General features: G+C 55.8%; 3 protein-coding genes across 3 annotated transcripts; 2 read left to right on the forward strand and 1 right to left on the reverse strand.

Moving 5' to 3' along the window:
• Positions 1–828: 828 nt before the first annotated feature.
• Positions 829–9,534, reverse strand: INTS15 (integrator complex subunit 15). Its single transcript, XM_055709738.1, has 6 exons — positions 9,255–9,534; positions 7,837–8,058; positions 6,367–6,532; positions 3,956–4,483; positions 2,222–2,261; positions 829–1,627 (listed from the first exon to the last, which is right to left on the reverse strand). The coding sequence occupies exons 1-6, from the start codon at positions 9,444–9,446 to the stop codon at positions 1,420–1,422; spliced, it is 1,356 nt and encodes a 451-aa protein (XP_055565713.1). The 5' UTR covers positions 9,447–9,534; the 3' UTR covers positions 829–1,419.
• A 2,608-nt stretch (positions 9,535–12,142) lies between these two features.
• Positions 12,143–15,469, forward strand: LOC102055365 (deoxyribonuclease-1-like). Its single transcript, XM_055709438.1, has 8 exons — positions 12,143–12,286; positions 12,877–12,965; positions 13,134–13,217; positions 13,358–13,473; positions 14,273–14,385; positions 14,694–14,851; positions 14,927–15,023; positions 15,260–15,469. Exons 1-8 carry the CDS (start codon positions 12,143–12,145, stop codon positions 15,311–15,313), a joined length of 855 nt encoding a protein of 284 aa, XP_055565413.1. The 3' UTR covers positions 15,314–15,469.
• Positions 15,470–17,163: 1,694 nt separating this feature from the next.
• On the forward strand, positions 17,164–20,636 carry LOC102046646 (deoxyribonuclease-1-like 2). The gene is made up of 8 exons (XM_005436804.2): positions 17,164–17,310; positions 17,658–17,746; positions 18,761–18,844; positions 18,959–19,059; positions 19,134–19,246; positions 19,495–19,649; positions 19,775–19,871; positions 20,586–20,636. Exons 1-8 carry the CDS (start codon positions 17,164–17,166, stop codon positions 20,634–20,636), a joined length of 837 nt encoding a protein of 278 aa, XP_005436861.2.
• The last annotated feature ends 208 nt before the right edge of the window (positions 20,637–20,844 follow it).

Below are 20,844 nucleotides of genomic sequence, written 5' to 3' on the forward strand. Positions count from 1 at the left end.
GCCCTGCGTCACCTCCCCGCGGGTCCCCTCAGTCCTACCGGGCCACCAGGCAACCCGTCAAGTCACCAGGACTCCCACGCTATTAATGACTCTGATCCTGAAACTGGAAGCTTTCAAGGGTTTTTCCCTTGCCCTTGAAGCTCTACAAAGTGAGATGAAATAGGATATTTCAGTTGGAAGGGACCTACAACAATCACCTAGCCCAGCTGCCTGACCCTTGAAGGGCTGGCCCAAAGTTAAAACCATATTCTTATAATATTATTTACCTTCCCTTTCCAGAGAAGGGCAGACATTTCACAGCAGATTTTCTTGGCTTCCACTTAACTTGTCTGGTTTTTGCAGCCAGTGGGGAACCAGGTTACCCCAGCCACCACATCTTCTCCAACGAGTTCAATAGCAGCTGAGGTTGAGGTCATTGTAACTGTCACTGCCATGTAGGAAGGGCCCTCCCTCCTTTCTTGTTTCCTCCCTCAGCAGAATGGGCTCAGAGAATCACAGCACGTAAGAGATGGCATGTTCTGCTGCAGTGCCAACAGCAGCGAGTTCTGCTGCCCTTCCCAGGACACTTCCACACCCACCCGTGCCTCGCTCCAAGCTGGCCAGCCCCCCACAGCCAGCCTTTGGCAGGTATTCCAGCTAGCATTAACGAAACACCCCAGATCTCACCCCAAAGTGTTGCGAATCATTGATAGAGGCATGTAAAGAGGGCATTTCCCCAGCCTGGAGGACGATGGGTCACGGCAGCAACAACGGGGTTTTGTCACCTCCCTAGCACAGGCCTAACAAGTTGAACTTTCTAATTGCTGTTTGAGAGAGAAAGTAGCAGAATTATTTTATGCTTCTTAAACTGTTTCCTTTAATAGGAAGTGCTGCTTTACTCTACCTTGTGCTTCTGAAACAAACATTTGTGTTCCAAAAATATACAGTGTACACATACTCTGTAGCTATAGATACAAACATTTACAAAGAAACAAGCAGGCTAGAGCAGACTAGCTTGAAAAAAAATCTCACGCCTTTTTCTTTCTGGCCCTCCTAGAACAAGACTAGCTGGTCTCAGCATGCCGTAAACAGATCAGGGCTGCTCAAAAACACATGGTTGAGAAACATCATACCCTTGGTGATTGTATAAAACAATGTGGACCAAAAACATTTCCACACGCTGCAGAGATTTGGAGTTTCTGTTGCTTCTCTCTTCCCACTCCCTCCTTTTGTCCCTACGATCTGCCTTTGTATCTGCATCCCACATCCGCATCGACTGCAGCCTACCCGTCTGTCTTCACTGCCGAAGGGCTGATCCCTCACGCAGGCATTGCTCAGCTTTACACCAAAGAGGAAAATGTGTTTCCCGAGTCATTTGGTTTCATCTGCAAGGCTTCCTCAAACTAAGGGAAACTGGGTACACTCTACAGTCTTAGCATTTTAGCGAATAGGTCGGTATGGGAATGTCATTCCTGGTATAAATGTTTGTACGGGGTGAGCAGGGAGCGCCGGGTGAGCCGGGAGCGCAGGGTGCGCAGCGTGCGCAGGGTAGCCCAGAGGAGGAGTATGGATATGAGGATAAAATCCTGGTGGCAGAGCACCGTGGGTCGGTTGCTGTACTGGACCTGAAATCACCAGCTGGAGCAGGCTGTGGAGAGAAATACAGACAGGCATGAGGATTATTCAGAGAAGGCTTTTGTCACGGCTCTCCCCAGCCCACAAGGGCCTGGCTCTAAGGACAATTCACAAGCAACACACACTACCACTGAGAGGCAAGAGGACAGCAATTCAATTCTGCTCTTTACAGCTTCCAGAAGACTTTTTTTTTTATATATATAAATCTAAACTTGGTTGCCCTTTGCAAAAAGGCAAGAAGCAAAGTGCAGTTAAGGTTAGGGTCAGGTAAAACACACGAGGAATTGGGGATGGGAAAACTCTGGGTCAGGTTCTATGCTGTAATTTCATTTTCCCTTCCTGTGCTTTTGTTCTAACACAGGATGGGCAAAATTATCTCTATGGTAGGAGTCACTGAAATCTCCCTCAGTCAAGAGTCCAGCTTGCAAGGGAAGAAGTAGCCAGCACTGCCTACCACCTTTATCCTTGTGCTGAACTGTGTATGAATAAAGGCTGACTTCCAGAAAGTAAACATAAATTTTTAAAGCAAGTTTTGTCTCAACAGCCCTCAAGTGCGTGTCTTGGAATATGCATCAAAACCAACAACAGCTGTAGAAATGTCTCTTACTTGTTATGCGGTAGTCTGGAGCACACAGTTCTCAAGTCATCTGAAAGAGGACAGAAGACATAACAGTAAGTGTAAAACAGAAGTTAGAGCAATTTTTCTTTCCACTTTCCTTGCTAGAAAGGTCAGATTACTGGAAAAGCTCCAGCCATCAACAGATCCAGAATCCCAATCTCAAAAACTTCCTTAGGAGAGAAAATGTTTCCCCATCTCACCAGTCATTACCTCAGCTTTCTACCTACATGCTTTATTGTATCTGACATTTAACCAACGCTGCCGTATGGGAAACGGAGCTTCATTTCAAGGCACACCAAGCCTTAGGACAGAATTTGCAACTCCAATATACTAACAAGTAGTAACTAAAACACAGGAAATACAAGGTGTGACTGCCCACTGAGCATGGCATTTATAGTGAGAAAGACATCAGGTCAAAGCAAGGCAAATCTTACTCAATAGCTGGTTTGTATTGGTTTGGGTGTTTTTTAAACAGTGCTAGTGCAAAGAAAGGGTTGGTTGGTTTTTGGGTTTTTTTTTTTTGCTGAGGTCTATCAACTAGAAATTGCACCTTTTTTTTTTTACCATCTCCAAACTTCTTCTAAATCAGAATAGCTAGAACCAAGGTATTTAACAACATAACCTGTCACTAGAGCCCTTTCAAAAATAGCTTGAGATAAAACTCCTGCCTTTGTAAATAAACACACTCAAAAAATCACTGAAATAACTCGTACTTCAGCAGCTACTTATACTGAATCACCTTCCACTTCCACATTAAGAGCAAGCACTCAAAATGGACGAGGTAAACAGCTAAGAAAAAAATGCAGCTAATATAAGCCATCTACTCAAAAACCCACTATTCTCCTTGTTCTCATTACACCCAGAGCTACTCCCTGAAAGAACACTGAGATTTGACCAGCAGCACTGGTTCAGCCAGGGCAAAAGCCTCAGGCAGAGGCCACTGCCTGCAGCTGGGGTCTGCATTAACTGTCCTTCCTGGCTGTTTGGGGCGCTTTAAGCCTTCTAGTCACACTAAAAATCACCTGTTTTCAAGAGAATGCGTCAAGAACACAGTCTGTCTGTCTGACCCTACGCTGAGTTGAGGCACTTCCCTTTTTTATCTCTGCAAGTCTTTCAGAAACAGCTGGGTTTGGAGACAGGAAAGAGACAAAAGCCACATGAGCAGGTTTCCTTACTAAGTTTAACTCAAATCATACATGCTGTAATGGGGTCTCATTACAGGAGAGCTGAAGGCCCAGAAGTTCCAAAGAAGAGTTTTTCTTTGCTTTTCAAATTCCTTGTCTAGCATACCCACCCCATGGGTTTATCTGCTTCATGGACTCTCCTCCAGCAGGCAAACTCAGAGAAATCAAACTGAAGCACAATTAAACAGTGCTTCTTAAATAGCTACAAGCAATTCTGAGGGTGTCAAATTTGTCCTCATGCCAGGCAACCAGATATAACCCCCTGCAGCAGGCTGCAACGTCGAAGATCAGTTCTTCTGCTCTGCAAAACAACACGCCAGTTGCCTGCATCAGTGACCTTCCCTTTCTTATTCTCCATCCAGTTATTTTTCCTGAACTATTTCCTGCACTGTCGCTTCCTAAAAGTGGCAAACTACTACTTCTGCTGTGAACATGTTCACCTTTACTCCCTCACCCCAACACTCCCTCTTACAAATTCTGCACACTGAAGAAAAATAATCCCATGACAGAGTCTGTGCCAGCCCCACCGACAACTTACCTCTAGTGCAGAGGAGTGCTCCTGATGCCATGGCCACTTGCAAAGCCTGAGCTAGTCTGTCTAGAGCCAGTTCAATCTCTTTGGATGCATTGAGAGGATTGAGTTCATCAGAGAGTCTGTTAATTTCCTCAACAAGTGGAACCACGTGGTCAAAGGGTACTAGCCCCAGGCGCCCATAAAGGTTCTTCTCTGTTAAATGCCCCTGAAGCATCATAAGAACCTGCAGGACACTTAGATGCAGTTTTGAATACAGCTGGTGGCAATCTCTGTCTTCTCCTGAAGTCGAGTCCTTGGCAATTTTGCTGGGAGGATGTCCATTTGAGAGGGAGGCTTTCTTCTTCCTTTTGTAAGCCAAGGGGGCCTTCACACACCAACGGATCAGTCCAGTCAGTGGGGTGAGCTCCAAAAACCCTATTGGCAGGTTGGCTGCAATAGGGGTGTTTAGGAAGGTGATGAGGATTAGGCGGGGGTCTTCAAAGATCCAGGAAACAATCAGCTCGAGCAGATCCGAAGGAGGGATGAGGTCATCTGAAGATAGGAAAGTTATTGTTGGGTAAGCAGAGTCTTGCACTGAAGCACAGTTGGTTTTTTTAATGAATCTTTCACACACACCCTTCCTGCACTGTCATAATTACAGATTCAGAACCTCCCCAACTCTGCTGGTTTTTTTTCAAGACACGAAAGGTAGATGCTCGTTTGTCCCAGGGAAGACACAACCATGTTCCTGTCAACTTCACCTTCTCCACCTATTCTGAAGACACCACTAAATGCCAGCATTTACTCCCTTCCCCAACAAAGCTTCTTCTGCCATTTTCTTCTCCCCCACCCATCATCTGCTCACCTTTTCCCTAAACTCAGTCCCTCTCTTTATCCCTTGCCACACAAAGTACAATGGGCAAGGGAACTGGAAAAACTTGTTGGCACCTTGTTCTCTTTACTCCAATAATTCAACTCATTTTCTTTAAGACTTACCTAAACAAGCATGTCTCGTGGAAAAACAATGCAACAACACGATCACATGACAGGTAAAGGATTATAAGATTATGTAAAACTTTAAATAGGAAGGGAAAGGTGGTCATCAACTGCAGCTTGACTACAGACAAAAGAAACATTGACTTCACAGTAATCACGCATCACCCCACCACAGGGGCGGGCTATGGGACTGAGCTATGTACTTTCGTTGAGAGTTGTGTACAGTGTCAACAAAGGGCTCAGCACAGAACTATCCACTCAGGTCTCTGTACTTGAAATGACTTCTAGGACAAATCATCTGGACTACAGAAATACCAGTGTGCAATGGATACAGAACTGGTATTTTCCAGTTTTTAGCTTTTCTGGTACCTCCGAGTATCACAGATACTGCTATGTGTGTGATCAACTCCTGCCCTCAGGACATGGTGGAGACTGCCCAGTTACAGATCACACTTTGAGGAGCAAGTTTCCTTTTCTTGTGTCACCAGTAACATCCCAAATAGTTTTTTAAAAAATTTCTTAGTTTACTTCTTATAACTCATGTTATTTCCTTTCTGACATGTCTTTTAATTAGTTGGGTGAATTCCAAGTGGTTGCACAAAACGTATCTAAAATACTGAGGAAGAATATGCTACAAGCTCTACCAAATACTTTTTTAAAAATGAAGTCTAAATCGGCACCTCTTCCTCACTAATGCCAAGCTGCTTATCTGGAGACCACACAAAACCCTTCCTTTATCAATAACAAACAGTACTGGCTTTTTTGGATTATACGTGATGTTGGTATTTAGTGTATGGTTGTTCTCTAGTCTACCACAAGCTCTCCTTCTCTCTCGCTGAGTAAAGGTAAACCCATCTTTTAGACACCCGCAAGTTTCTAGTGTCTGAGCAACAACCACCTGAGACAGGTCGTATCACTAGCTGGTCAACTTAGTTACCGAGTGCATTGGAAGTATGCTATTGATTGCGTTTCTCATTGCTGCCCAACAGAAATCCTGCTCCAGCTTGCAAACATTCAGAATTTGAGTTTCTACCCTTTTTTGGAAGGAACTGGATCAACAGACAGCCCTGAGTCTACCTGTTGGGTAGGTGACACACAATAGGGAGGTCCAGCTGCCCAGCTGAGGTGGATCAGCTAGAGCTTCTCAATCAAGAACGTCCCCATGTCCGTTGCCTTCTGTGGAGGGCACTGTGCTTTGTGTCAGGTGTTACCTGGCTGCTTCTCCAGCAAAGACTCTCCCTTCACCCACTGAGCGGTTATTTTTATTCTCACCCCAGTGGCAGACAAGACAACAGCCACACCCCTGAGCTGCTTCTGGCAATAATTACATGGTAACAAGCATCTTCAGAATTTCAGCAGTTAATTCAATTGTAACAGTTCATTTACATTGCATTATACTGCCCCTCTTACTTTGAGAGACACAGCTTGGAAACCCTTACCTGAAGAGAGGTCGTAGAGAGCTGTGACGGATGTAATGAACTGGCAGCAGAAGCGAGGACTGGCACTGAATATCTGCTTCAGTGTCTGGATGGACCCTGGCACCAAGTTGCAGTAGTCATCGACCAAGGCTTGGGCTAGCCTCACGCAGTACACTGCAGGGGTGCGCTGCAGGGGTGCAGGACGGCACACAAGGAAAAGTGCGTTAAACCACTTTTAAAGTCACACAAAGTTCTACAGAGCTGACTAAAGTCTGCATTGCCTGAACACTGTACGTCCCCATATCACCCAGCTACTTTGCTGTTTCAACGTTTATGTTTCCACTTTCCCAAAATTAGCATGCTTTCTCTCTTTCTCTCTCTTTCTCTGCATATCAAAGATCCTCTCAGGCACAAATAAAATTACTATTTTGCAATATTAAAATAGATGGTGAAATTTCGTGTTTACAATAACTGTAGTTTAACACCTATTACATCAACATTTTTACTTAGATGGAAATTTTTTTACTACTTCAGCAACATAGTTCTGTAGTTCTAACTAGTTCAGTACCAGAACAACCAGTTCAGCAACCTCTCAGTTATGCTTGACATTTTTATCACAGAAAAATTTCAGTGCAATCCTCATGTCACTTAAGAGCTGCAATCTGCAAAAAACTACACCTTCCCTCTGCTGTCCAGGTTGCATCCCCTCCTCCCCTGCCAAGGCCCACCAGGTGGGAAAAGAAGGACCCCACAGAAACGGTACTGGTCTGCCTTCTCCCACCCTCCCCTCCCAGCACAGCCTTTCTGCTCCTCCCCTTCCTTAAAGTAGGTGAATTTTGCACATCTCAAGAAGGCAGCAGGAACAAAAATGCACTTCCCAAGGTCTGCAGTGGGGAATCTCTATGGGAAAGGGGGAGACATAGGAGATTCCCCACATAACAGCATTCACGGAAGATATACACAGGTATTTTGTGCCCAGATCGCTAGAGAGGTCTGCCTCTTCTGCCATATACAAACTTGTACACGAGACACACTTTATTTCCCAAACTCCAGAGTCGGCTTCTTTGGGCCAGGTGACCATGGTTTTACTCCCCGTGTTGGTCAAACCCTCCACTGACCCCTTTTACCATGCAGGGGGGGTGGTGGGTGGTGGAAGGGGAGGTAGGAAGGGAAAAATCAATAAAACTTTCACCGACAGTAAAAAAAACCCAATTTTTCTTCTGCCAGTGCAGAACATAAATAAGCTCTCCCTTATGCTGGAACAAAGCAGTGGACAGGAGCAGTGGACAGGCGCACAGACATGAGGTGAATGCACCTGCAGGAGCTAGCTGTTCTATCAGCTTAAACTGCCATGAAGGAGCAGCTGACTGCAACCGGTTGCCACCAACCGTTAAGTGACACTCTGCCCCAGTTTACCCGTACCCATGGCGGCACACTCCCTCACTCCTTCCCCCCTTCCCCAAGACTTCCCTGCCTGCACAGAAGCTGTACCTGGAGCCAGAAGGCAGCACACTCCAGAACAGGAACCCTGCACACAGCCACTGCCATGGAAACCAGCTTTCCTAGTAAAGCCATCCTGCTGTCATCTGCTTTGTTTCCTTGAGGGCTGAAGAGAGATGAGAAAATGATCTGCCGGACTGAATCCTTGGTTTGCTCTTGAAAATAATTGCACATAATTTCAAGGAGCTGAAGTTCCTGAAGTGAATTCAATCTCTGAAAGAAAACAAAAGCAAAGCTGCAAAATATACTGGGGATCTTGAAGAACCAAGAGCCACTTTGGTGAAAAGACAAGAACAGTAAAGGCTGAGAGTTTCCTCAGGTGTTACAAAGTCAATCTTTATGCACAGCACATATATTCAAGCTTCCTGAACCACTACTGCATTTACCTAGTTACACTGAAAAGCTCTAAGTTGTATTTGAACACCTGGATACCCAAGACTGATGCTCACTGCCCACTAGGGCCCTGGCCCATGCACCCTGACATCCACCAGCAGCTGTAGTTTCCGCTCGCTGCTCTCTGGGATGGCCCCATCCCAGCTCCATCCCACACCCAGACATCTAAAAGCCCTGGCACGGCCCAGCCACAGCACTGCGAGGCTGCGGGCAGTCCCCAGGGGCCTCAAGGCCCGCCACACCTCCTCAGGGTCTGGGCTCCCAGAGTCCTGGCTAGTCCATCTGTGTCTTGCTAGCCAGCCCTCTCCCTGCCAAACAAACCCTCAGTCACCAGCACCCCAGGGGCCCCATCCTGTTCTCTTGGGGGCTCAGTCCCCAGCAGCAGCCCCGCAGGGACTTCATTCTGTCCTTTTGGGGCCTCAGTCCCCAGCAGCAGCCCCTCAGGGACCTCATTCTGTCCTTTTGGGGCCTCAGTCCCCAGCAGCAGCCCCTCAGGGACCTCATTCTGTCCTTTTGGGGCCTCAGTCCCCAGCAGCAGCCCCTCAGGGACCTCATTCTGTCCTTTTGGGGCCTCAGTCCCCAGCAGCAGCCCCTCAGGGACCTCATTCTGTCCTTTTGGGGCCTCAGTCCCCAGCAGCAGCCCCTCAGGGACCTCATTCTGTTCTTCTAAGGCCTCAGCCTCCAGCAGCAGCTCCCATCCCAGGGACCCCATCCTGTTCTCTTGGGGGCTCAGTGCCAGCAGTAGCCCCCGCCCCAGGGACCTCATTCTGTTCTCCTAAGGCCTCAGGCTCCAACAACAGCCTCTCCCGGGATCCCGTCCCGAGTCCTGGGGCCTCGGCCTGCACAGCCACTTCCTGGGGCAGCGCCCGGGCTCCCGGGGCGCTGCCTGGGCCTCACGCCGCCACCCCCAGGCCCTGCCCTCCCTCCCCCGGGCATCGGCCGCCACCAGCCCCCGGGGACGCTGTCCGGGACGCCGCCGGGCCTCGCCCCCCCGCCACCTCGCGGTCGGGGCTCACCTTGGGCGGAGCTCCGCGCTCCTTGGGCACCTGGAAGAGGAATTCCTCCAGGAGCTCGGCGGGGCCCTTGTCGACCAGGGGCAACGGGGCGCTCTGCAGCTGGCTGCTGAAGTAGATATCTAGGTGGTACAGCACCTCCTTGGCGGCGCTCAGCGCGTCCCGCCGCAGCAGCGAATGCCGAATGTCGCTCATGGTTCCAATCCCACCGGAAAGCGACCCCCCCACCGCTGCCCAGCCCGCCACCCCTCGGTTCGGTCCGGTCCGGCGCGGCCTCACAGCGGCGAAAGCGCAGGCGGGCGGCCGCTACGGCACCGCGCTGCGGACAAAAAGGGGCGGCCCGCGGCCGCCGCCCGCAGCGCCCCCTGCCGGCCCGTCTGTAGCGGCGGGGAGGGGGGCTGAGCCCGGGGTGGGGCAGGGGAGGATGGTCCCCGGCCCTGAGGGGGTCCCGGCCCTGAGAGGCTGGTCCTGGGGCTGACCCGGGGGGTCTTGGCCTGGGGACAATCTGGCCATGAGGGGGTACTTGGCCTGGGGAAGGCCTGGCCCTGGGGGTCTCGGTTCAGGCAAGGCCTGGCTGCGGAGGACTCTTGGCCAGAGGAAGGCCTGGCCCTGGGGCTGGCCTGTGGGTGTCTTGCCCCGAGGTGGGGCCTTGCCCCGAGGTGGGGCCTGGCCCTTGGGGGGGTTGGCCCGATGGGGGATTGGCCATGGGGGTTCTCGGGGCGCTGGCCTGGCGTAAGAATCCGCAGCCCCCTGGGGGTGTCTAGGCCCAGCCCTGGTCCTGCTGTGGGCAGTGGGGTGCAGGCCCTGGCCGTGCTCGGGGGGGCGTTTGGCCCCGGCGGGGCTGGCAGGGCCCCCCAGCCCCTAAGAATCAGTGCACACTGCCGGGTCCTGGCATGGCGGTGTCCCCTCCTGGGAAGTGTGGCAGCTGCCTTTGGAGGCCGGGGAGTGCTGGGACACCAGCCAAGGCTACTGGGGCAGGGCTGGGATCAGCAGTGGGAGCATGCAGGGTGGGGAGCTGGCACCCCTGGGACCTCTGGGGACAGGGGCTGCCCCGAGTGACCTCCTGGGGAGGGTCTGGGGACAAGGGACCCCAGCAGGGACCTGTTGTTTTTCAGGACTTCCAGCTCAGCTCCACACCCAAAGACCAGAGCTGGTGGGGCTGCACCAGGATGCACCGGCTGCCCAGAGCCCCCAGCACTGGGCTCCCACTGGCCCCAGCATACTTGGTTGACACTGGCTTGTTGGAAATGTGGAGTTCCGGATGGGAATGGCTGGTGTTGGTGAAATAAATGCTTTTTAAGAGAAATTGTAGCTGGTGATGAGCGAGAGCTGCCTGTGCCCCAGCGCTGGGGAGCTGCCGTTCCCCATGTGCAGTCTCGGGGATTCACTTGTACCGTACAGATCTCTTCTCAGTGTTTTTGTTGATTCAGGCACATTTGCCACCTTACCTGAGGCGGGAGGTATTGGCACTGTTGAAAACATTGTTTTTTTCACTGAGTGGACCTTTATTTCCGTGAAAAATGCCATATGGAGCCTGTGGCCTTGCATGTTCTTTGGCTGAGGGACCACTTGGCAAGGTGAGCGTGTCCCTCCCCATAAATGCAGGTGCAGCTCCTTCCCCTTCCAGAGACCTTGGACGACACCAAAGGTATGTCCTGCTCCCCTCTCCTCCCACACCCCAGGAGCTCCCCGCTCCAGCGTCGCTTCCTGCAGCTCGGCTTAGTTTTGCCACGATGCTCTGCAGGAGCTGAGCCTGGGCACAGCTCACAAGCATCACCCGGGATGGACACAGCCCTCTATAGGTGCCTCTGCCAGGGAGGCCGCGGAGGCTGCTGTGCTCCCCGGGAGTGGGGAGGATCTGTGGGGCTTTGGGCAATTTTTGACATGACCAAATTGTATCATTGCTAAATCGTGACGCTACCAAATCACTGCGTTACCAACCGGAGGGACTGTGGTGTTGCAGATGGTAGCGTTTGCAGCCGTAGCAAGGATGCCAGTGGGGAAAGGTGAGGATTTAAGTAGAGCAGCTGCCCCAGTGAAAAAGCACATCTGGGGGCAGCGAGCCCTTCCTTGGTTCGGGCTTCAGGTGTGCCCGAAGCTGGGGTGTTTGCCGGTCCTCTCAGCCCATACTGTCAGGGCTCCTGGTGGGGCTGGGTGCTCGGGGCACCTGGGCTTGGGCAGGGCTTGGATCCCGTCTGCTGGTGAAATATTACCCCAGGGAGCTGAGTGCCATGGGAAATACTTCCCAAATACCTTTTCCCATACGTGGGAGCTGCTGTGCTGCCTCGGTGAGGGTCTGGGAGACTCCAGCCTGGGTGAGGATGGGGCGGGGCAGTTTGGGGGGCGGCGATACCCCAGGTGAGGATGCTCCAGGCAGGGAAGGAGGTGAGGAGGGGTGTTGGGGGGTGTGAGTGTGGATCCACCCCTTGGTCTGTCCCAGCACGGCTGCTGTAGGGTCTTTTGGGTCTCTGGCACAGACCCAGGGAGGAGTGGGAGAAGCACAAGCCAAGGGACCTTGGTGCCCTCAGCCACTGCCACCCATCCCAGGCCAGGAGGGGTGTCCAGGCTGAGGGTGGTGAACGAGGAAGTGACTGCTCTGCGTCACCAGGAAATGGCATTTGCTCCTTTGGCAGTGAATTATTTGCTCCAGCCTCACAGGTGGTCTGGCCTCCCTCCAGGAGGGACAGGCAGGATGTGCCCCATGTGAGGCACAAGCCAGATGGCTGGATAGGAGTGCACCATTCCTGGGTCCTAGTGGTTCTCTGGAAAATAGATGCCTCCCAGTGAAACCAGTATGGCCAGTGGGAATACCCTGGTCACCCCCATCATCTGTGCCAAATCCCACTCCCAGCCACAAGGGCTGAGCCCATCTCTGCCCCTCTGCAGACAGGATGGCAGCCTCAAAGCTGGTGCTGCCACTGCTGGTTGCAGTACTGCTGCACGTGGCCACCACACTGAAGATTGGTGCCTTCAACATCAAGACATTTGGGGACAGCAAGATGTCCAACCAGACTATTGCAAATATCATCGTCTCTGTGAGTGTGTGGGGGTCTCTGGTCTCCAGGATGCAGCTGGCTTGGGGCAGTGGGACACCAGATTTCTGCAGGCATCCATCTGTCCAAGTGTCCATGCACCCACCTATCAATCCACCTGTCCACAACCCTGGCACCCATCCACCCAACCATCTGTCCATCCATCTATGCTTGCATTGATACGTGCCTCCATGCATGCGTGCATGCATCCATCCCTGCCTCCATCCATCTGTCCAAGCCTCCATCCATCCACCCACCTGCTCTTCCCCCATCACCATCTCCAACCTCAGGCCATCTCCACTATTTTCGGTCCCCAACCAAAGATGAGCGATGGCTGGTGCTGCCCAGGTTCCTCACTCAGAGCAGCCTGCGAGGGAGGAGCTGCTGGGGTGGTAGAGGGCACAGTGCTGCCCCAAGGCTTTTCCAAGCCAGAGGACACCAGCAGAGGAGCTGCCTCTCTGGCTCTGGGGTCCCCACTGCTCTCCCACTGCCAGGCTGGGAGCCTTCACAGCCCAGGCACCCACAGGTGCCCCCATGAGCAGCTCCCTGCTGGGGTGAGCAGCTCTGAGCTTGCCCCCCCCCCCCCCTGCCAGATCCTGTCAGAGTATGACATCATCGTGGTGCAGGAGCTCCGGGATGCCGACTTGAGCTCCGTGAAGAAGCTCATGGACCAGCTCAACAGGTGACCTCGATGGCACAGGGCAGGGAGTGCCTGCAAACGCAATGCTGGGACAGATTCCAGCCAGCATCTCGCCATGCCAGGCCACCTCTGGCTTGGCCAGAGAGAGCCTGACGGGTGCTGGGGGGCACTGGGAACCTCCTCTCACCCTCTCTCCATCTCACTTCCCAGCACATCCCTGCACCCATACAACTTTTTGGCCAGCATCCCCCTGGGTCGGACCAGCTACAAGGAGCAGTACCTTTACATCTACAGGTAAGGGATGCCACCAGGGTCCAGCAGCCCCCATGTCACCCACTGTCCTCCCCAGCCACTGCCAAAGGGCCGTGGGTACCTCTGGGGGCCCTGGCTGCAGCAGGAGCGGTGCCAAGGGCTGCCCTGCTCCCCTCCCTCAGGTCGGACATGGTCTCTGTGCTGGGAAGCTACTACTATGACGACGGCTGTGAGCCCTGTGGGACCGATACCTTCAGCAGGGAGCCCTTCATCGTGAAGTTCTCCTCACCCACCACACGTGAGCAGAGCAGGTGTTGGGGGCTGCCTGGAGCTGGCACAGGGCTGAGCCTGGAGCTGTGCCTGCCGGGAGGGGAGGTTGCACTCTGGAGCCCAACTCAGGGGCTCCACCAGGGTCCTCCACTGCTGTGGGGCCCTCTCCCACCCACAGGTGCCCAGGGGCCCTGGGTACCTATGTCCAGCATAGCCAGCACTGCCAGCTGTTTTCCACCATGTGCCATCTCCCACCATGTGTTCTCTCCAGCTGCGTCCATCTCATGTCTCCAGCTGTTTCCAATCAGGTCCCACATCCCATCACCTGCTGCCTCCCATCTTGTGCCATATCCTACCATCTGCTTCCTCCAGTTGGGTGTCATCTCCCATCATGTACCATCTGCCTTCATGTGCCACATCCCAACACTTGCCACCTCCCATCATATGCCATGTCCCATCATGTCCCACTTCCCACCCTGTGCCACCTTCTACCCCGTGCCATCACCTCCACCTCCCAAGACCCTCCTCAGGTCACACACACTCTCCCACCTGTCTCCCACCCCCATCTCCTTGCCAAAACCATGATGGCTTGGAAAAACTGATGGGAAACAAGCAGCAAATCCCAAACCACACATGGAGGGATGCAGCTCCTGCTGGAAATCCCAGCCTGAAGGATGGGCAGATCCCAAAAAGCCAACACACCCTTTCCCTTCAGCAGCTTTTCCCAGCCAGTAGCTGGGGCTTGGCCTGGGGTGGTCCCCCAGGGTTCCCGCTCCCTTCCCAGGTGCTGCAGCTGAGCCGGTGGCTGACGGCCGCCTATCTGGCAGGGGTCGAGGAGTTTGTGATAGTGCCCCTGCATGCCACGCCCAGCCACGCACCGGAGGAGATCGATGCGCTCTATGAGGTCTACACCGACGTTGTCAACAAGTGGGCGACTAACGTAAGCGGCGGTGGGGAGCTCGGCCCCTTCCCAGGGTAGCCGGGTGGTCTGTGGTATGGCCACCACACATCCCGGTGGCCCTCCTGGGGTGGACATGTCCCACAGGAAACCTCTCATACCCACCGGACCAGGTGCCACCCCAGCAATGTCTGGGCAGGGAGCTGCTGGGTGGCTCCATCGCCATTCCTGGGGGCTTGTCCTCCCATGCTGGGGAGCCCCAGGGGAGGTTCTGCTGCCCCTTAAGATTTTAGGGAGCCTTTGCTGCTCTGTACGGTCTGTGGGCAGGGACACAGCATGCTGCCCCACAGAACATCCTCCTCCTGGGTGACTTCAACGCTGACTGCTCCTACGTGACCAGCACCGAGTGGCCGTCCATCCGCCTGCGCTCCCTTGACGCCTGCGAGTGGCTCATCCCCGACAGCGCCGACACCACCGTCGCTGACACCACTGACTGCGCCTATGACCGGTGGGTGCCATGCCGGGGGGGTGGGGGCTGGTACGGGGGGCACTGGGGGTGCTAACACCCACAGTGCACTGGCAGCATTGTCGCCTGTGGCACCGCGCTGCGCCAAGACATCGAGCCCGGCTCCGCCACTGTCAACAACTTTCAGAAGACTTTCCACCTCCAGAGGAAGGATGTGAGTGAGGGGCTGGGGCACATGAGCCCGCCGGGAGCATGGGTGGGCTCCCTGTTCCCCTGGGTGCACCTGGGGGTGGCCTGAACCCAGCCCCCACACTGATTCAAGCCCGCAGACCCAGTTATTTTGGGGTATGCTCTAAATTTTGGGGCTGGAGCGGAGCACTGGGGTCCCATGACAGTGACGGCAGGTCTGGACAAACTTCAGCCACCTCTCTGCTTCCCCCCCACACCCAGGCTTTGGCTGTCAGCGACCATTTCCCAGTGGAGGTGATCCTGAAAGCCCGCTGAGCCTATCCCAGCACCGGTGGCTACCAGGACACCCTGGCACACACCTGCGTCCCTCCTGGGAACCCACGTGCCACCAGTGCCAGCCAAGCTGCCCACCGAATCTGCTCTTTGGGGTCTTGTGGGAGTGGGATGCTCTCTGCTTTCATTAAAAAATTAGCCTTTTCCAGCCCTCCCAGCTCCGGAGGAAGGGTCCCCTCTGTGCCCCCCTAGCAGCACCCTGTGCCCAAGCCCCCCATCCCCCTGCCAGGGAAGCCCCACTGGGGCTGGAGCCAGAAAGGTCCCCAAGGTCCCCTCCTGCCATCAGGAGACCTGGACCCACCAGGCAGCAGGCGCTGCTCCCCGCTGACCCCAATAAAAGCAGGGACAGCAGGACGGGCTGGGGGGCTCTGGGCAGGACTCAGCCCCCTAGCCGGCATGCAGGATGACTTTCTGCCAGCTCGCAGGGCCGCATCCTGCCGGAGCACGCCTGGCTGTGGGGTGGCTGACAGGGTGCTGACGGTGAGGGCGGGGGGAGGTGCAGGACATGACTCAGTTCCCAGTGGGGTTTGGTGCCTCCCGGGGGGGTTTCGGTGCCGGCACAGCACCGAGGGACACTGGACTCATCCCGTGACAGGGTGTGTGGATGCAAAACCTGGTGGCATACGCAAGAGCCTGTCAAGCCCCAGCATGAGCAGCTGTCACCTCCCTACCTGCCCCGCGGCTGGCACCCCGGCAGGGCACCCCTGCAGCAGGGGTGACACCGTGTGCTGGTGCTGGGGACACTGGCTCCGCTGGGCTGTCTTTGGGTCACTAGTGGGGCTGCATTAGGTGACAGCGGGGGCTGCTTTGGGTCACCGGTGGGGCTGTGTTAGGTGACAACGGGGGCTGCTTTGGGTCACTGGTGGGGCTGTTCTGGGTGACCACCGGGGTTGCTGCAGGGGTTTGCAGCCACCCCCTCTTGCCGAGCCTGGCGGTGCTCAGCCTGCCTGACCCAGCCACCCCACCATTTCCTTCACTCCCCTATAATTACACGGTCTGAATCACTCACGTTAAGGCCATCGCCCTTTGCCACCTGCCTGGCCCCTGTGCCACGTGTTGTGACCCAAGGGACCACCCCAGCTGCAGCACCCCGAGTCCCACGCGCCCACCCGGCCCTGCTGGGGTGCTCCAGCACCACCGCACCTCCCCGGCCGCCCCTCGCAGCATCGGCACAGGGTGGCTACGCTGGCCCCACCCTGCTGCCCCGTCGGGGTTTGGTTTCCCAACGTGGGAAGGAGCCCAGAGCTGTGCCAAAACCCCCACGGGGGTGTCCGACTCATCCTGCTTTGCCGGCACCTCCACTGGGAATAAAGCCGCCCGTCCTGCTGCCGGGAGGGCAGAGGTGCTGCCCACTCAGCAAGGTAAGGATGGATCTGCACTCAGCATCTTCAGCTGTGAACAGGGAGGGACTGGGATGGGCTGAGACGAGCTGGGATGAGGAGTCACTCCCTTATCCTGACAGTGGGGGCTGTGATCAGATCTACAGATGTGGAGCAGCTCTCGGGGTGCCGGTGGCAGTGACTGGGGCTGGTGGGCGATGGAGACATCCTGGCAGGGAGTGGAGCTGGGCGATCCCAGGGGTGGCAGCGGCACTGCTGGGCGAACTCACCGCAGCGGGACTGGGTTTAGCTTCCCCTGGGACTCGTGAGCGGTCAGACAGCCTGTGCCAGCTCCATGGGCTGCTCCAGGCAGTGCCCACCATGGCACACCGTTGCACACCAGGACTTAGGAAGGACCTACACGGTTGGTTTTTTTTCGCTATCCTCAAATCCAGTTTTCCAAGTTTGGCTTTCATTGCTGCATCCCTACGGCTCAGCATCCCTCCTGGCAGGATGGGGACCATGGTGCTGTCACTGTCCTTGCTAGCTGTGGCTCTCCTGTGCCCAGCCACCGCCACACTGCGTGTTGGTGCCTTCAACATCCAGGCGTTCGGTGACACCAAGATGTCCAACAAGGAAGTGGCGGACATCATCGTCAGCGTGAGTGCGGCTGGTGCCACGCAGGGACAGGCTGTGTGCTGGGGCAGACCCAAAATGTGTCTGTGCTCCTGCGCCAGGGGCACGTGGGGACGTGGCCATGGATGGGATGGTGTCCCAGTGCTGAGGATGCCCTGGGTGGATGAAGTCTTGGTGGGGACCAAGGTGGGGTGTCAGGGACACCCTGTGGTCCCTCTGAGCCCTCTGTGGGGACACCTGCCCCAGCACCGAGGGACATGTGGGTCCCCATGGTGCTGCACCCAGCACCATGTCAGGGTGGCCAGCTGGGAGATGGATGGGAGACAGTGGCAGGCTCTGTCTCACCATTGCCATCCCTCTCGGCCTTGCAGATCCTGCGCCGCTACGACGTGGTGCTGGTGCAGGAGGTGCGCGACTCCGACCTCAGCGCTGTCACCGAGCTCATGGAGCAGCTCAACAGGTATGAGTGGGGCTGGAGCCGGGAGCGCCTGGGCGGAGCAGGGAAAAAGCCAAGCTGCCAAAGCAATAAAAGGCAAAAAAAAAAAGTCGTCTGTCAGCAGAGGGTTTGTTTTTGGAAAGGGGAGTAGGGGAAAAGTGCTGGGGATGAAGCTTTGAGCAGGCACTGAAAAAGCCACCAGGAATAATCTGGGGAGAGGAAGGGGGATACAAGTGGCACAAACCCCCTCTGAAAGCTGCAATCCCATGGGAGCACACAGGGTGGAAAGGAGCTACAGCTCTGGCAAGCTCTGTCTCCAAAATATAACAGGGCTGGGCAGAGGTGAGATGGGGGATGAAGGGGGCAGGCAGCCCCCCAGCACCCCAAGACCCTACAGGTGACAGGGGCCCCCAGGATGGACCCAGTGGCAGGTGATGCTCTGAAGCAAGCGGCTTGGGTCCCCAGGAGGAAAAGTGGCTGCTGGGGTGGGTAAAATGGGGCACCGCAGGTTGGCAGCCCCCCACCAGCTGGGTGCTGACCTTGTTTTGGGGGAGGGTACAGGCAGAGGCTGCTGCTGCCTTGTTGAAAGGCGGTGAGTGCTCCTGAGCAGGTATGCCCAGCCCCTGTCCTTGCCCCTTTGGTGTTCCCTCCAGCAAGGTCACAAAGCACCAAGGCAGGCAGGGTGACGCCAGGCTCTGCTGGGCCCTGGGCTGCTCATTAACCTAATTTAGCTTTGCTGCAAATGAAGGTGAGGAGCATCCCTGCAGAGAAAGGGGTGGCAGGAGCTGACCTGCATCCTGCCGTGCCCAAGGAGCCACCCCAGGGTGGTGGGGACAGCAGGGTGGCTCGGAGCCACTACACCCCATGTTACCCCACATTGGGACACGGTGGCTCATTGGGAGGGGACAGCAGAGCAGAAATGACTGGTGCCAACTCCACAGCTGCCCAGCCCCTGGTCATGCTGAGGCCACCGCAGGACAGTGCCAGTCATGTCACTGGTGCCAGCCAAGTCACTATCCTGCCTTTGCATCTCCGCAGCATGTCCACGTCACCATATGACTATGAGATCAGTGGCCCCCTGGGACGGGAAAACTACAAGGAGATGTACCTCTTCATCTACAGGTAATGGGGCTGGGCACGCTGCTGCCTGTCCGGCAGCACTGCGGGGCCACTGGCACCACGGAGGGGACACAAGGGCTGTGCCAAGCCCCAGTCACAATCCCTTTGGTCTCACAGGACAGATGTTGTATCTGTGGTGGACACCTACCAATATGAGGACCCCCAGGATGTCTTCAGCCGGGAGCCATTCATCCTGAGGGTCTCGGCACCACACACCAGTAAGCAGGGGGACTAGTGGCCCTGAATGGTGGCATGGGGTGGCCACAGAGCTGACATCTCTCTCCCCTGGCAGAGGTGGGGGAGTTTGTGCTGGTGCCGCTGCACTCAGCCCCGCACAATGCTGTTGCCGAGATTGATGCGCTTTACGATGCCTACCTGGCCATCATCAGCAAGTGGGGGACCGACGTGAGTGTCACCAACACTGGGGTGGTACCTAGGGTGGGCGCTGAGCCCCAGGGACTATTCAGCCCAGGCTGTGTCCCTGCTCCAAGGCTATCAGGGCTGGTGCAAGGGTACTGGGATGGGGACCCTACTCCTGCCCTGCCCCCTGCCATGGAGGTGCCCCAGCACCCTGGGCTGACTGTCATGGGAGAGGGTGTTGGGGACAGCCCTGTTTCCCAGCCACCACGAACCCCCCCATCTCCCTGCTGCAGAACATCATGTTCCTGGGGGACTTCAATGCTGACTGCGCCTACATCCAGCCAAGTGACTGGTCAGCCATCCGCCTGCGCACCAGCGACATCTTCAAGTGGCTGCTCCCCGACGGCACCGACACCACCGTGGGGAAGTCAGACTGTGCCTATGACAGGTGAGCACCACGATGGCACCCCTGTCCCCCTCCCCGGCACCCCAGAGCCCCCCTGCCCGTCCCACACCACCAGCGGCTGAGTGCAGGGGCCGGAGCAGGACCTACCGCCCGTGTCTCCCTGGCAGGATCGTGGTGTGTGGCACCAAGCTGAAGAGAAGCATCGTGCCAAATTCAGCTGCTGTCTACAACTTCCAGCGCGCTTTCCAGCTGGAGCAGGAGGAGGTGAGCCGGGCTCGCAAACGCAGGGCACAAACGCACCAAAGCTGAGCAGCGCTGGCTGCAGGGCTGCTGGCATCTCTTCGGGATTTGGCAACGTGGCACAGCCATACAGCTGCCAAAATTTTAAGTATCAGCTCAAAGATGGGGTTGAAGCAGCTCTGGCAGCAGACCAAGCTGGCTCCAGCTTCAGCACGCGTGCCCCTGCCCAGCACCTGCCTGCTGGGATGCCAGCACTGCTCCTGCGTAAGGCATGTGCCTCCAGGGACACGGCAGCCTGCAGCCAGCTAACAGGGAGCTCGGGGTGACAGGTGACCCAGGTGGATTTGGGGTCACTGCCTGTCCCTGTGGGGAAAAGATGAGATGCGCGGGGGGTTTTGTGGCCTTTAATGGGCAGGATGGCAGGGCCTGGGGCAATCCAAGCCAACCTGCAACCGCCCATAGCTGGCACAGAGCTCCCAAGTGAGACACGGGGGTCTCAGAGGGCAGGCACCCCCCTGACAGCACCTGCCCCAGGCCATGCCTGGGCATCTCTCCAGGAGAAGTGCCAAAACTGGTGCCTTGTGTGTCGAGTGTCTTGGGGTCGGGGACATTGTGTCCCCCTCCAACCCGCAGAAGGTTCTGGCAGGGCGATCACAGCCGCCCTGCTGGCTCCACTAGCACAGTGAGGGGCTCTCCAAAGCCCTGTGTCACACCTCCCTGCCTCTCGCCCTCCTCCAGGCTCTGGCAGTCAGTGACCACTACCCAGTTGAGGTGAAGCTGATGGCTTGAGCTCCTCCTACGGCCACTGACCACGATCCAGCTCCAGCTCCCACCACCAACCCCCGTGAAGGCACTCCCTGCAGCCCCTTCCATGAGCCCTGTGCGTGGGCTGCTCTGGGTCCCGGTCCGGAGAAGGGTCACAGCCAGCCATGCCCAGACCCCCCAGCCCACGCGGCTCACAGCAGAGCTCCCCCAACCCACGACGAACCAGAGCCCA

This window comes from Falco cherrug, chromosome 4, assembly GCF_023634085.1.
Source record: "Falco cherrug isolate bFalChe1 chromosome 4, bFalChe1.pri, whole genome shotgun sequence".
Lineage (NCBI taxonomy): Eukaryota > Metazoa > Chordata > Aves > Falconiformes > Falconidae > Falco > Falco cherrug.